The sequence below is a fragment of the Diplotaxodon limnothrissa genome, linkage group LG4 (assembly GCF_057381915.1).
Source record: "Diplotaxodon limnothrissa isolate DT_005_m linkage group LG4, D_limnothrissa_male_GT1.1, whole genome shotgun sequence".
Classification (NCBI taxonomy): domain Eukaryota; kingdom Metazoa; phylum Chordata; class Actinopteri; order Cichliformes; family Cichlidae; genus Diplotaxodon; species Diplotaxodon limnothrissa.
The window spans coordinates 12,332,151-12,347,679 of NC_140599.1; the positions used below are offsets into that span (position 1 = coordinate 12,332,151).

At 41.1% G+C, this 15,529-nt stretch overlaps 2 protein-coding genes across 2 annotated transcripts; one reads left to right on the forward strand and one right to left on the reverse strand.

Annotated features, from left to right (window-relative positions):
* Window positions 1-1,759: 1,759 nt before the first annotated feature.
* Window positions 1,760-7,733, reverse strand: LOC146633384 (uncharacterized). Its single transcript, XM_085351849.1, has 9 exons — window positions 7,671-7,733; window positions 6,566-6,706; window positions 6,327-6,464; window positions 4,761-4,874; window positions 4,459-4,548; window positions 3,686-3,736; window positions 3,136-3,246; window positions 2,801-2,924; window positions 1,760-2,331 (listed from the first exon to the last, which is right to left on the reverse strand). Exons 1-9 carry the CDS (start codon window positions 7,731-7,733, stop codon window positions 1,760-1,762), a joined length of 1,404 nt encoding a protein of 467 aa, XP_085207975.1.
* Window positions 7,734-11,397: 3,664 nt separating this feature from the next.
* Window positions 11,398-15,518, forward strand: napsa (napsin A aspartic peptidase). Its single transcript, XM_085351460.1, has 9 exons — window positions 11,398-11,543; window positions 11,821-11,974; window positions 12,354-12,477; window positions 12,838-12,956; window positions 13,105-13,304; window positions 13,436-13,558; window positions 14,017-14,161; window positions 14,254-14,352; window positions 14,538-15,518. The coding sequence occupies exons 1-9, from the start codon at window positions 11,476-11,478 to the stop codon at window positions 14,697-14,699; spliced, it is 1,194 nt and encodes a 397-aa protein (XP_085207586.1). The 5' UTR covers window positions 11,398-11,475; the 3' UTR covers window positions 14,700-15,518.
* The last annotated feature ends 11 nt before the right edge of the window (window positions 15,519-15,529 follow it).

The following is a 15,529-nucleotide window of genomic DNA, read 5'->3' on the forward strand; positions in this document are numbered from 1 at the left end:
ATTGAAAAGGATGAACTGTGCTGTTGTTACACAAGTGCCACTGGCATCCCTCCTATACCCATCAAAAAAGAATAAATAGTAACAAAAAACCCCAAAACAAATAAATAAATAAAAACATCATTATGCCAGAGGGAGTGATTATAGAGTGTAATAACAGTCCTGACGGTTATTATAGTGTATGTGGGATTGGGTGAGGGTTGCTGGAGGCCACAGCTCAGTGGAAAAGCAGTTCCTCACTCTGTTTGTGCTAGATTGCATTAGTCTGTATCTGTGTGTCTATGTGATTGCACATGCTCATTCCACACAGTGTTCACCACAAGGTGTAGGTCCCACAGGTGGGACGTTTATGATTAATTATCTGGTCTGACTGGTGTTAATGACAATGCTTTTCTTCTCATAACATTCAACTAAGTGTGCCACCTAAAGCTAGTAAGCTGTTAAGCATTATGTCAGCATAAAAGGTACTCTATATTGCCAAAAGTATTTACTCATCTGCCTTCTCATGTATATGAACTTGAGTGACTTCCCATTCTTAATCTGTAGGGTTCCATGTGATATCTCCCGTTTGATATCCCACAAAAACTTGCTCATCCGTGTCTCTGTGGGCCTTGCTTTGTACACTGGTGCGCAGTTATGGAAAGGAGCATCCCCAAACTGTTCCCACAAAGTCGGAGTATGAAATTGTCAAAAATCTCTTGGTGTGCTGAAACATTAAGGGTTCCTTTCACTGGAACTAAGGGGCTGAACCCAACTCCTGAAAAACGACCCAACACCATAATTACATTTGCAAACAGAGCAAATGTTTGAAGAAGCAGTCTGCATGCCTGGGTGCTTGATTTTATACACCTATGAAAATGAAAGTGACTGGATCACCTGAATTCAGTGATCCAATGGATAAGTGAATGCTTTTGGCACTATAATGCACATGTGATCTATATTATGAAAATATTGAGATTTGAAATTGTTATATTTTGAATGATTACAACTATACAACTATCAGCCTCTTCAGCATCAGTTAGTCCTGCACTGAACTTTATAAAAGGATCTTGATGGAAGCATTTTAATAAGGTTCCTGCAGGAGCCCCTCAAGCATTAATAGAGGTTCCTCCAGTAACCTTTTTATTTTTCCTAAATTGAGCTATTAAAGGTTCCATAAGAAAACTACAAGGTGAACAAGGTTCTTTGAATAACCCCAAGATCCTTGAGATTATCCGAATTCTGAGGGAGTGCTGCGCTTAATGAGTCAAACATTCATCTTTTTTTTATACCATAACACAGGTGTAGCGAGGTGAAGAAAACAAGGTGTATGTTGTGAAGCTAAAGCTAAAGCAAGGAGTGTGATATCCTTCTGCAGCATAACCTTATGATTTCTGCCATTGTTTGTATTCTGCACTGCAGCCACTGTCGCTGACTGGTGTCCTAAAAAAATAAAAAGTAATTACTGATACTCAACTTTGCAGGTGATGCAGTACTGTTTATTGATACCACACGATTAAATGCATACAAGAGTAACTTTTGTTAATTTATATATTTAATCATAATTGTTATCAGGACTTCAGTAGTGACTCCAACATAAGCATTTCCATTTTTGCAGTGATGTAAATGTACAGGAACTTTCAAATCAATCAAAAAGGAGTCAAGTCAAACACACTTCACATCTCTGTCACTCACACACACACACACACACACACACACACACACACACACACACACACACACACACACACACACACAAAGGACAAACACAGTGGTCTTTGATTCAAGATAACTTTTTCCACATGTCAATCAGATGATCCAGTCCTTCCTGTAGACCATCAACCAGCAGGCAAACTTTACCCGAAAAAATGCTCTTATTTGACTTCTTCAGCTTCTGACCATTCTTTTCTGTAAAATAAAGATCCATTTCCTTGGTAAAAGCTTGAAGTAATTTCTCAGATGACGTCCCACCTGGTTGTGCAGCTCTCCCCCCATGAATGTCTGTGTTGCTTTTTCCATCACATAATATGTATAACATCCTCACCGCATCCAGATGAGCGCCTGCACTCTTTAACCTAGCAATGCCGTGCCTTCGCAGCTCCATCACTGTGAAGATAATATAATCTAGACAGCGTTCCAGATCAGCGACACCTTCCATGTAGTCATTTACCAGTTTCTCAACTGCCGTCCTCGTCACCATCTTCTTGCTGACTATAGCGGCGTGAGCGCCCATACCTCCAGCAGATGCAATCATGCCAGCGCCGACAGCTGTCGCAATCAGCGAGGCACCCATGGTCACCGGAGCTAGGACGATCCCCACCACTGCAGCTACCCCTCCCACAGAAGCCGTGGTCCCTAGATTTTATATATACTACTAGATATAAAATCCAAGTGCCTTAGTTTTAAAATGACTTGGTGTTCAGGACTGGCAGGCCCTTCAACAGTACAGATCATGAAAGAAAGCCCACTTCTTCAAAGAGGCCGGTTGCCTTGAATGTAAATGCTTGAAAAAGAATTTGTGGCTTATGAAATTCAATAAAAAACTGTGACTTTATAGCGTGATGAAGCATAGAGATATTTTTTAAAAGCGATCAGCTGGTAACTCAACGTACAGACTTGAAACTTGGACAAGTTAATCAGTGGACCGTCACCAGCTGTTGTGACAAATTTCAGAAATTTTAACTCACAAAAAAATATGTGAGCTGCTATGGACCTGCATGGTAGAGCAGGACGGAGATAATGTAAAAACATATAAACACTGTGTAGCATTAGTTTGTGAAACCCGAGAGAAGTCTGTATCCATATTGCATGACTTTTAATTTGCAGTTTACCCGTGTATTGTAGTTGTTTCCAGTGACGTTCAGTGATTCTTGAGAACGAGCCTGTGAGACAGGAGTTAGATGTGTGGAGCCTGCAGGGGAAGGTGGGGACTGACATTCTGGCTTGTTCTAGTCACACACAAAAAGTTAACATAAGACAAATATTTCATATAATACTATTTTAACTAGAGAGAGTCAGGTCCTATTTATGTCCTCTTATTGTAATACTTATTTAGCTCCAGCTTAGAAAATATTACAATTCACATTCAGATGTCTCAGAGAAGTCTGTCTTTACATTTATGACATGAGGGAAATATCTTGTCGAGCATGGAGCACTTACCTCGTATCTCTGACTCGCTGAAGACTGTGTTTCATAATATTGGGGGGGACTTTGAAAACGATGAGGCCGAGGAGGGGGAGGAGGAGGCTGTTTAATATGCAGATCTGGATTCTGTGGCAAAAAATAAAGTGCAAATTACACATTTATTTAGCATTTAACCAGAAGCAGATCTTTCAACAGATTAATCCTCCAAAGACAAAACCAAATCCAGAAAAGGGAATAAAAACAGATCTAATGGAAATAAAAAAGCATTTTTCAAAAGTAATAAATGGAACAGGTTGGATCAGGAAGTCGTTTCTGGAACCAGTGGCATATTAGGTTTTTTACAGACAAGAAATATTTTTATTACTAATCTTAATGCTTAAAAATAATCCCAAAAATTCCCTTTGTGGGTTGACCTTGATAAAGTGTGCTTGTCAGTGCTCGACACGTAATATAAGTGTGGTGTAAAGTCTTTATTATCTGTCATTCCATCTCTTAATGATGAGCGCATGCTTTTCTGCACTGTTAATCGCTGTGATGGCGTGCATCCAAGGACCAACTCTCATACTCGTAAAGGCGAAGAGTTTCTCCCTGAGATAGTGCTGCTGCTGGGGGATTCCTGGAGATGAGATGAAAAGAAAAGTTTGTTAGTCCGGTTTGTGGTCTGAGAATCAACGACCTACTTCCTCTCAAGTTGTAGTTGCATGATGTGCTTGAGTATGAACAAAAATCTGAGTGTAGTCCAACATTTTACAGAGCTGAGTATTCCTGCTGTTTACTGCTGGGTTGGACCAACATTGCCACAATATTACTAAAACTCTGGTAAAATATTATCTCGACTATAGTTGCAAGCAACAGTGAATAGCCAGGCAGTTTAGCTGGTCAAAGTTGACGTGGCAACTGTAGCCAGTGATCAAGAAACAAAGTTTTGTGGCAAGAGATGTAAACAGTTGCTGAAATATAATCTCATTTCCTGTGTGAGGGTGTCTCCACCTTATTCATTCGAATTTAGTCAAACTGAAACTCGTTTGCTTCAAAAGGGATGTGTTTAAATACAGGTCCAGCTTTGACCAGCTTTGGCTGGTAGCTCAAGATACTGACACGAAACTTGGAGAAATTAATCAGGGGACGGTCACCAACTGTTGTGCTAAATTTCAAAAATGTTCCCATACATTTAATGGGCTGCCGTAGAGCTGCATGGGGGAGCAGGAGGGAGATGAAGAACAGATCTATAAACCGGTGAAAACGCTATGTTTGCTTGTATAGGTTCAGAGAAGCTCAGAGAAGAAGCGTTCTCTGTAGTGCATCACTTTAAGTTTGCGGTTTAGTTTGCTCACTTACGTTTGGTGATTCCTGAGAAAGAGCTGGAAAAACAGGAGTTAGATGTGTGGAGCCTGCAGAGGGAGGCCTGGATTGATGATCTGATGTGTTCTTTAAAAAAAGAAAGAAAGAAAGAAAGAAAATGAAAATGCATAATACTATTTGATTCAACAAAGATTCAGGTTCCATGCATGTATTTTTGTTCTAATAACAATTTAACGCCAGCTTAGAAAATAATATATTGCACATTCAGATGTTGAAGAGAAGTCTGACTCTACGTTTATGACCTGAGGGAAATATCTTGATGACGATGGAGCCCTTACCTCGTATCTTTGACTCGCTGATGAACTCATCTGGCCATAACTGCTGTGGGAAGCTGGAAAACGATGAGGCTGAGGAGGGGGAGGAGGAGCCTGTTCAATGTGTAGATCTGGAGTCTGTGGCAGAAAAATAAATTGCAAATTATACATGTAGCATTTACAATAAATTCAAACAATTTTCTGGACTGGCAGGAATATCAAAGTCAGTCAGAGCATTTGAATTAAAAAGATACACTCTCCTGTCAAGAGATTTATTCTAAAAGACACTTCTTCAGCGGAGAGTCAGAGAGTGGAGAAACACACGCTGCAGTTTTTACTTGCAAGGGCGGTCAGAGAGCGCTCACATCAGAGTGGGGGCCCTGTGATGTGCGCTCTGTTCTTGCACTTGTCTTTATTTATACACAAGAATAATACAACAGTGAATACATTTGTTCAGTGGAATGTTGATACGTGAGCAGGTGCATATGTGGTTGTGTATGTTAGGTGTATGTGTGTGTGTGATTCTGAAGGACGCGGCCCCTCTTCTTGTTAGGGAGTGAAGATAAAAATGTTCTCTCCACTTCCTGGTAGGGAGTGAAACCGCTTGTTCAGCTCTTATTATCGCTGTGAGAAGAACAAGTCTTGTAGTGAACAACAGTCTAAGTCATCAAAAGGTTATTATGCAGTATTCTATCACATGCAAACTTATATCATTAAAAGCTTATACTGACTACTAAGTACAATTTTCCATTGACATCTCCACAAACTCTAAATGTCATCACAGAATACATCTACAAATAGACAGTGATTATGTGGGAATGCTGTGGAAAAGCCATCGCTAGTGGGAAGAGCATTAGGAAAAACTTTCAGGTTAAAAAATTAAGCTTCCAGTCATTGAGTCAGCTATGGATCATATCAGAGACGTATTGAAGAAGAGGACCTTTGAACAGGATAAACATTCAAAGACATTACCAAATTCACAAAGGGATAGCGAGAAAAGGACTAAATGGAACAAAGGTTTGGCCTGATCAAATGCAGATTGTGTTCTCCATTAGTTATTCCTGTGACTTTCTGGATTCTTGTAACTAGCACAGAATGAATGTAAAAGTTAGGCTTGGCCGTGAGTTTGAAAAGTGAATACAACTCATGGTATCTTAAACTTTCAGTCTTTCTAGGAGCCTGCATGTGGTGACTAATGTGGTTCCAAAAAGGCATGAAAATGTACAGAAATAGATGCTTGCTTGTTCAGTGACCTCATTAAACACCTCCCAGCTGAGTTTTTGGTCTTTACCAGCACTGCATGATATCTATCTTGATCAATTCTGGCCCCAGCTGGAGTAAAATAAAACTAGTGACTGATGTCACAATGGCTACACCTTTTCTTCTATATGGTCTGTGGTTTTAACACTGACCTGTTATATATAATACGTCAGCACAACTCTGAGAAGTCCACATTTAGTTTGTGTTTTTGTCTTATGTTCACGGAGCTTGTCTAACAACCATGAAAAGGCATTAGCTTCCTTGTCACAAAACCCACAAGGACGCATAGTTCCCCAAGTATTCTTTCTAAAGATAAAAGTACTTTTCTACCATCACGGGTGAATGAGCATTTGAAGCGCTTTCTGCGATTGCTGGTTTTTCAGCATTTTTTTTAGTATCGGTTGGTGGTTTGGGAGCAGGGCGAGCAGGCTGAGGCCTCTTATAGCCCACAGGGGATCCACTGGAAGTCTGGTCACAAAAAAGAGGAAATGAATCAATACATACTTATTAGTATCTGCTATCTTTATGAGCCAATATGTGATTAAGTGAAAAAAAAGAGCTCAACTTACCGCAGTAGGTGCTATGCTTCCAGCCTTATTGGAGGACTCAGCTTTGTTACTGGTGCTATTGGTTTGTTGATATAATTTCAACCTGGGCGCTGGTACAGGCTTGACTTTAATTTCTGGTTGAGCTTCATGTGTGTCATCAGGCTGTCAAAAATAGCAGGCAATTAGCATTTTGTTATCTGCTACTCCAGTGCCAAACAAGCAGGGACGCTGTGTAAAATGCAAATAAATGCAGAATGCAATGATTGAGAAATCTCATAAAGTCAAATTGTTTTCAAACTGTTTAAAACAAGTAATTTCCCCATGGGGATCAATAAAGTATCCATAAAACTGTCTAAACAGAGAAATATACCATTTTTAAGAAAAAAATTGCGCCATGTTTTTTACCAGCTCCTCTTCTTCATAAACGTCTGCTAGACTTTTGGGAATGAAACGTTGTCTGACTGTAGGCAGGCAAGTTCACAACCAGGACTCTTCTACTACTAAGTCATGGTACACTATTAGATGCAATGTGTGGCTCAGCATTATCTGCTGAAATGTCATGGAAACTCTGGATGGGAGCATATGTTGCTCTAAAACCTGTGCATCCCGTTCAGCATCGACGCTGTCCTTCTAAACGTGCAGACTGCCAATGCCATAGGCACTAATGCAACCCGTTAGAAATGCAGACTGTTGAACTGAGTGCTGATAACAAGGCGGATGGTTCTGTTCCTCTTCAGTCTGGGGAACACGGCATCCACGTTATCCATAAAGAATTCCAAATTTCTATTCGTCTGACCACAAAAAGGTTTTCCACTTTGCCTCAGAGAAGACAGCAGCATGATAGTTTGCCCTCTTGTGAATAAAATATGGGTTCACAGGATTTGCAAATCATTGCATTCTGTACAAGCAACAGTTTAATTACAAAAATATTGAGCTTAATTAAAGGAAAGCTGAAAGATTTGTTTATTCACATACAAGGCCTAAAATTCCATTTTTTTATACTGCTATAAATGTTCAGAATTCTTCTAGAGAATAGATACAATGTTTAAATTAGAAGTGTGAACACCCAAAAAATAAAGACTCAGCAGTTCATGGACGCAGGAGGTTAATGTGAATCAGTTTTTACCAGTAAAGCGTCCGGGTCTTCGTAGATAGGCTGTTGGATTTCATCTGAGCTGGCTGACTCCATTGTGTCATTTGTCCTTCAGGGACTGGATGACTTTGGGGTTTAAAGCGTGACAGAAATGAAAAAAAAAAAACTCATTATTTTTGATAAGGGAAAAAGAATGCCTATTTGTTTAGTTGATTTGTCAGGAAAACACAACTCATAATTAGATGTTACAAGAAATTCTTCTGTTAACCAGGAACTGCTAGGAAGGGATTTTTTTTTTTACCTTTTTTTTTTTTAAGTTCAGTTTCTATACATTTTATCTCCTGACAATCTTTCAAAAACCTAACTTAATACCTTCCTTTCCCCAGCTCCACCTCTACAACATATAAGACTACACATGTGCATATGATGTGGCTGTCTATGGATTGGATTTTAGCAGCTATCATGGGCCAGTTATGCACTTATGGCCCTCTCCAGGATTATTGGTTTGTTGATATCTCAGGAAAACACACTTATAAGAACAGCAGTGAACCACTGAAGGCCTTCATTCTAGATTTAGCAAGAATCTTAAAGACACGTGTCAAGATTAGAGATGAAAAAGTTTGTTATGTCATATTTTTAAGGACCTGATGTTCAGCCACACCTGACACTGCCGTTAATAATGGCATTAGACATTATTTTAGATGATTTTCTCTGACTTTATTAGCTCTGTTTCAGGCAAAGCTATTTTCAAGTCCAGTCCAATGTAATCTCTACTTGCAACTGGCCATCTTTACAGACAAATTGCAGCAAACCGCGGCTTTCCTGTAATTATTTAATACTTTTATACTGTCTTCCTCAGCTAGACTATAAATACTTGTTTTGTTTTCTCATGGGTTATAGCAGAAAAGTTGGGTTATGCAGTTAAATGATCAGACTCGTGCAAGGAAAAAACAATACATGCCTAGAATGCAATGACAAGTTAGCTTATGTGTGACTTGCATCGCTGATAAAAACGAATGTGTCTTTCCTAACAGAAGCCTTTACAGGAAGCGTGCGACACCTGCAAACACATCTGCAGTCTGGTTAAAAAGATGTGTGAAATCTTCTTTGAATGAACAATTATGTTCCAAAACATAATTGGAACATGGGATCCAGTTATGTTTTACTATATCTATTATATCTTACACTAAACTGAGTATTTAACTGTATAAGCTGCAGCATATAGGTGATAGCTCTTCAACTCATGCTCAAACTCTTGGTGATGGTGACATTTTCTTTGTAACATTATGTAGCTTTTAGGCCTTTTAATGTTCTATAATATTAATATTTTCTATAGAATATTCTTTTAATTCTATAAAAATAAAATAAATAAACACAAGAAAAGGCCATTCTTACCACCGTGCTCCCGTTTAGAAGGTAACTTTATCTGCTATTCCTTGTATTTTCCTTCATGACTCCAGTGTGTTAAAGGATTTTAACACACTGGATGCTGTACTGGTAGCACCTGTCGCGCCACAGTGCCTGCTCCTCCCACCAGCGTCATGATGGAGGCGCAAATATGTGGGTGGATCCAGTTTCTAGACAGATGAAAAATTGGATAGTAACCTAAAGACAACTTTCAAACCCGTTTGTGTGTGTGTGTGTGTTGGCCATTTTAGTTTTTTGTTTTTTTTTCATGCCTGTATACCTGTCAGTCGATAACACACTTGTCTGTGCAGGGGATTTAATCTAAAACTTGTTTGACAGGCCAGCTGTGCACCTGCTTTGACAGCAACTGTTTCTCATGCTTCATCATGGGATCTCTCAGATTTCTGCCAGTTTGGAGAATGACCGAGCTAAGATCCTGTGGGTCTTTCAGATACAGATGGACAAAATGATGGTGGCTAACCAACCGGACATAGTGGTGGTAGACAAACAGAAGAAGACGGCCGTAGTGATCGATGTAGCGGTTCCAAATGACAGCAACATCAGGAAGAAGGAACACGAGAAGCTCGAGAAATACCAAGGCTCAGAGAAGAGTGTGAAAAAATGTGGAGGGTGGTAATCGGAGCACTAGGTGCGGTAACTCCCAAACTAGGCGAGTGGCTCCGGCAGATCCCAGGAACAACATCAAAGATCTCTGTCCCGAAGAGCGCAGTCCTAGGAACAGCTAAGATACTACGCAGGACCCTCAAGCTCCCACAACTCTGGTAGAGGACCTGAGATTGAAGGATAGACCGCCCGCCGGGGCGAGAGCTGAATCATATATATATATAAATTCCCCGCTCGCCCCTGTGGGCGGTTTAGCCTTCAAGCTCGGTGGTTTACCTTTTGACGTTGGGAATATTTTCTTGGCACACTTTGAGGCCCACAACACCAACTGAGCATCAGTTAAACTGAACAGCCTGAGTAGTGTGCTGACCATGTCCATCCCTTCTTCAACACAGTGTATCGATCATCTGATGTCTGTTTCCAGCTGAATATCTGTCATGAAGCTCAAATCAAATCATCACAAACTGGTTTCTTGAACATGACAATGAATTCACTGTACTTAAATGGCCTCAGCTGTCACTAGATATTAATCCAATAGCACATCTTTGGTTTATAGTGGAATGGGAAATTCACATCACGGACATACAGCTGGTAAATCTGCAGCAACTGTGTGATGCTGTCATGTTAATATAGACCAGAATCTCTGAGGAAGGTTTCCAGCACCTTGTTGAATGCATGAAAAATTAAGTTAACGCAAAAGGGGTCCAAACTGATACTAGTGAGGTGTACCTAATAAAGTGGTTGGTGTTCTGTGTTTCCCTTTCTATATTGAGTTGTCTCTGGATGAGGTCTCTTTGTCTCCTGCACATTTCCCAGCCTCCCCTGGTTTTTGGACTGTTCACCTTAGGACTCGGGTTTAGATCACAGATTACAGCTACTTCCATTTTGTTATATAATTATCTGTCATATGACGTGCTGTTGGGCACTCTACACCACACATCATCACATCCCTGCCTATATAAACAGTAGGGATAAGTGTCTAATGCTACCCTTTTACTCCAATAATTACATGGATGTTTAATATATTTGAACATACCTAAAACAGTGTATCCAACCAACAATTTCAACTGTGAGGTAACAGTCCTAAGTGAAAACAAGCCAAAAGTGTGCATATTCATATTTGAGTAGGACTTTAAATGGTGAGCTTCTAAAAGCAGCGGTCAGTTATTTGGACACTGTGGAATGACTTTCTAAAAGCAGCAGAAGAAAAAAAATCGAGTCCTCGTGGCTTGGTTACTTCCCTATTTTATCAAAAACCACAGGCTGAATACTACTCGCCATGTCAAGCATTTATAAAAACCAACTATCTTATAAACACCAGTGCCTTTACCAAAGATGAAACTGCAGCAGGAGCCCATGTTTTTGAAACTCAATTGACACACACATCTCTCTAACTCTATTTAGTCAGGTCTGTGTTTGAGGAGCCTCATCAAAAGTAGCCTTTCACCAACAGCCAGTAACAAACTGCATGTTTACAGATTATTCACCGAGCTTTTTGTGGGACGTTTTCCATTATTTTAACACATCTGTGCAATGCGCAGTGAGCAGAGTAGAACTCGTGACCCGTCACACACCTAGTGCGCCTGTTTGTAGCTCTGAGTGACGGCCGCACTCTTCAACCAATGGCAGCTTCCTTTTCATTATTGCCCTCCAACCGCGGAGCCGCAGAGCGGACAAAGCCGAGTGAGAGCGGATGTTATCGAAGTACTTTCACTCAGCTTTAGTGCGTCAGTTGAAGTAGACGGTTCCGCGTTTCTGCGTCCATTAGCCTCGGAAATTAAGTGGACTTTTACTCTGGAGGTCAGAAATGAGTCGACTGCAGATACTTTGTGTGGCCGGGGTGCTGCTGCTAGCACAATGCACCGCCATCCTGAGGTAAATAACATTTATCTGCCAGTAGTGATGTAACTTGCGCGTGCTACTATTGCTATCCGTCCCTCTGACTTTAAATAAGGATTCATGAATGCTCGCGTGCTGTTGTCCTTTCCGGTCTGAGGCAGCACCTGTCGCAGGTGTACTTAAAAATATTATTTACTGCCAGTTTTGTCCACTTGAGAGGCTTCAGTGTGAGAAGGGTTTCCGTGTGGACAGCACCAGGAAGCTGCATCTTTGCGCGCGCATCCTTTAATTAAATCTCGTTTTGTTATGGCAGAGTTCCTCTTTATAAAACAAGGAGCCTGCGCCGCCTGATGAGCGATAATGGGTTGTCCGTGGATGAGCTGCGGGCTTTGGCGAAGAGCACCGGATCACCGGACAGCGCTCCATCCCCACAGCTGCCCGTGGAAAGGCTGACCAACTTCTTGGATGTATGTATCACCTGCAGGACACTTCAGTTAAAAGTTACAAATTAACAGTTCATGCATGAACGTAAATACACCTAATGTTAGTGTGCAGGTCTTATTCAAGGGTCAATCGCATATTTTAACCTGTGAGAGAGAGATTTTAAATTAAGTAAATATTAGACTTAAGCACCTGTGATAACACATGTTTTCCCCCCCTTTCTTCTTTGCTCTGTATTTGAAATAACTTGGGGGATGGAAAAAAAAGTCTGAGATTAATGCTAAGATTAATTTTGTGCTGAGAACTAGTACAGCTGAAAGACAAACTGTTATATTGGCAGTAACTCCTGCACGATCCTGCTTAACTTTGTCGGTACTGCATTGTTTCCTGGTTTTGTCTCCTTAGTCTCAGTACTATGGGATTATAAGTATTGGCACCCCACCACAGAACTTCACTGTGCTGTTTGACACTGGCTCCTCCAACCTGTGGGTCCCCTCCATTCACTGCTCCGTGTTGGATATTGCCTGCTGTGAGTTTGAATATTTATTTATTTGTCATTTTTGAAAAAAGGACTTCAGATTCAAAAGCTTTTAGTAACTTTAATGCCAAAGTTTGATGGGTTCTTTCTCTGCCCTGTGCACCACCTTTCCACAAGATTTTATGAAAATACACTGTGGTTTTTACATAGCACTCAACAGTCAGAGACAGAGTGCTATTGACTTATTGGAACCACATCCTCATTTAGATTTGACAGCATATGTGGTGGATAATGGCAGGGGCCCCTCAGGGGCCTGGGAGCAGCTCACTGGGCAGCTCCCCATGTATGCAGGAGTATGAAGTCCAACAAATCCATGAATTTTAAGTATGATTGATGGTTTTCTCTTATCAGGGTTTCATCACCGCTACAACTCAAAGAAGTCGAGCACATATGTCAAGAATGGCACAGAGTTCTCCATCCAGTATGGCAGGGGCAGCTTGTCTGGCTTCATCAGTGGGGACACTGTCACTGTGAGTTTGAGAAACACTCAGTCACTATCACTAAGCTCTTTGTTTGACTGCATTTCTCAGTTTTGGTGATCACACCATTCCTGGCATTCCTTCGAAGCATTTATTGTGTATTAACCATTCCCTCTTATTCCTTTGGCATGGATTGCAGGTTGCAGGTCTGTCTGTGCCTGGGCAGCAGTTTGGAGAAGCGGTGAAGCAGCCCGGGATCACGTTTGCCCTTGCGCGATTCGATGGGGTGCTGGGCATGGGCTACCCCTCAATATCTGTAGCTGATGTCATGCCGGTGTTTGACACGGCCATGGCTGCCAAGCTACTCCCCCAGAACATTTTCTCTTTCTACATTAGCAGGTTGGTATGCAATTGACAGTTTAGCCTTACACTGCTGTATTATTTAAACTGTGTGGAGAAGTCAGCTGTGAAAATGTGTTTGGTGTTTTTTGCTAACACGATGGCTTCTTTTTACTTTTACCTTCCACCAGAGACCCGACCGCAGAAGTAGGAGGGGAGCTGACGCTGGGAGGGACAGATCCGCAGTACTACACTGGAGACCTGCACTATGTTAATGTGACACGAAAGGCCTACTGGCAGATCGGGATGAACAGGTGAGAAGGAACCTGAGTGGCTTTGTTCTTAAAAGTTGAATAGTCCACATGACACATGACAGACTTTCTGTTCCCTGTTTGTCATGGATACTATCAGTGACGTCAAAGTGAGTGTGCATGCAGGAAAAAAACATTTCAGATTAGATTAGGTTAGATTGTTATTATTTCTGCCTACAGAAATATATGTTTCCATAGTGTGGATCTGAGCACATTAAATGCATTAAGGGTATAGGGAATAGAAGGGTGCAGGTGGGTAGCAACACAGTTTGCAGAGGGGCAGCAGCTGTGCGTAAGTTAAAGCAGTATAAGCAGTGTGACATATGTGAGATTTGTCAGTTGGATGTGTAGGCGGATGAAAGTTGGGTTTAAATGTGTGGTGAACAGCAGATAGTGAACATAAGCTCATGCCCCTTCTTTCTTGGTCCCACCATGCTGGTTCCTTCTTACCGTCCCCACAGAGTTGATGTTGGCAACCAGCTGACTCTTTGCAAAGCCGGTTGCCAGGCTATCGTTGACACAGGGACGTCCCTAATTGTGGGTCCTAAGGAGGAAGTCAAGGCACTGCAGAAAGCCATTGGAGCGATCCCCCTGCTCATGGGAGAGGTAAAGATGAGTGTGTAATTACAAGCCACCCACTGCATCTTTCCACCTTGATTTTTAACTTAATTTTGACATACATTTTCTGTCCCCTTCAGGCCTTGATCGAGTGTAATAAGATTCCAACTCTCCCCGTTATCTCTTTCGACATTGGAGGAAAGACGTTCAACTTGACCGGAGAGGATTATGTCGTGAAGGTATTGACTTAAACCAATAAGAAGTGGTGTTTTTAAGTCATAATAAAATCTAATGACAGTTTTTGTAATTATTGCCCAAAAACTGTAAGAAACAATCATCAGTTGTCACATGTCCTTTAGTGGTAGTGAGGTCAAAGATGATGATTGCTGAGGGTAAGGAGTAAAATCTTTCCCCTTGTTTGCAGGAGTCTCAGCTGGGTGTGACTATCTGTCTGTCAGGCTTTATGGCCATGGATATCCCACCTCCTGCAGGACCCCTCTGGATCCTGGGAGATGTATTCATTGGGAAGTACTACACAGTGTTCGACAGGAATGCTGATCGCGTGGGGTTCGCCCCTACCAAGTAGACAATGAAACAGTTTAAGATATACTGCACTTCTCCTTTTTAACAGTAATTTCACTTTAAAAGTCCCGCAATGCAAAATTTCATCGACAGTCTTGCTTTATTTGATTTGCAGAGATATCTGACATTTGCATGCAGAAACGAGGTTTTCATTAATCACCAAATGATTTGCAGTGAGCTAATAGGGACGCTACATTAATGACCACAAATCAAAGGAGTGATGTGAACAAAGGGACTACTACAACCCATTTTTTACACTTCTCTGTTTAAATACTTTTGATTTTTTTTAGCTTTAACATATATTTTATAGAATACTATGCAAACCTGTGCATTTCAATGTCTTTGGATGGTTTAAATTTGTGTGATTTGAAGTGTGCGACACCTTTTGTACACAAAAAGCACAATAATATGAACAAAAGTACTGGGCTACCTACACATTACTCCTGCAGGAGCGGCTGGAAATCCATGCCATGAAGCTCCCAACATACAATTTTGGTGCCCATGTTAACGCCAGCAGAGGTTTGGACCTCTACAGTTACGGAGCCAGGAGAGCAATGGCAACTTTAATGCTGTCAGTGACCCCATCCTATAATTTTATATGGTTTGACTCTTTGTGGCTTGTTTTCTGAGGTATCTAAACATTTCCACTTTGCAATACCGCTTATAACTGATTGTAGAATATTTAGGAGGAAAGAATTCCCCAGGCTGCCTTGTTGCAATGGTAGCCATCCTATTACAGCACCATGCTTTAAGGTGGGGCCCACTGCTGTTGTCCATACAGTGTATATGAGGATTTGTGTAACATGCATTTTTGAATTTGATTACTGACTTTTG

Bases quoted from the DNA above. Each gene is read 5' to 3' on its own strand.
- LOC146633384 (XM_085351849.1), bottom strand. From the start codon at position 7,733: ATGGAGTCAGCCAGCTCAGATGAAATCCAACAGCCTATCTACGAAGAC. The intron at 4,875-6,326 runs GTAGAAAAGTAC...TTTCTGCCACAG, and splicing joins ATGCTCATTCACCCGTGATG to ACTCCAGATCTACACATTGA. The intron at 3,247-3,685 runs GTATGAGAGTTG...TTTTTGCCACAG, and splicing joins GAAACTCTTCGCCTTTACGA to AATCCAGATCTGCATATTAA.
- napsa (XM_085351460.1), top strand. From the start codon at position 11,476: ATGAGTCGACTGCAGATACTTTGTGTGGCCGGGGTGCTGCTGCTAGCA. The intron at 12,478-12,837 runs GTGAGTTTGAAT...TTCTCTTATCAG, and splicing joins CGTGTTGGATATTGCCTGCT to GGTTTCATCACCGCTACAAC. The intron at 12,957-13,104 runs GTGAGTTTGAGA...CATGGATTGCAG, and splicing joins TCAGTGGGGACACTGTCACT to GTTGCAGGTCTGTCTGTGCC.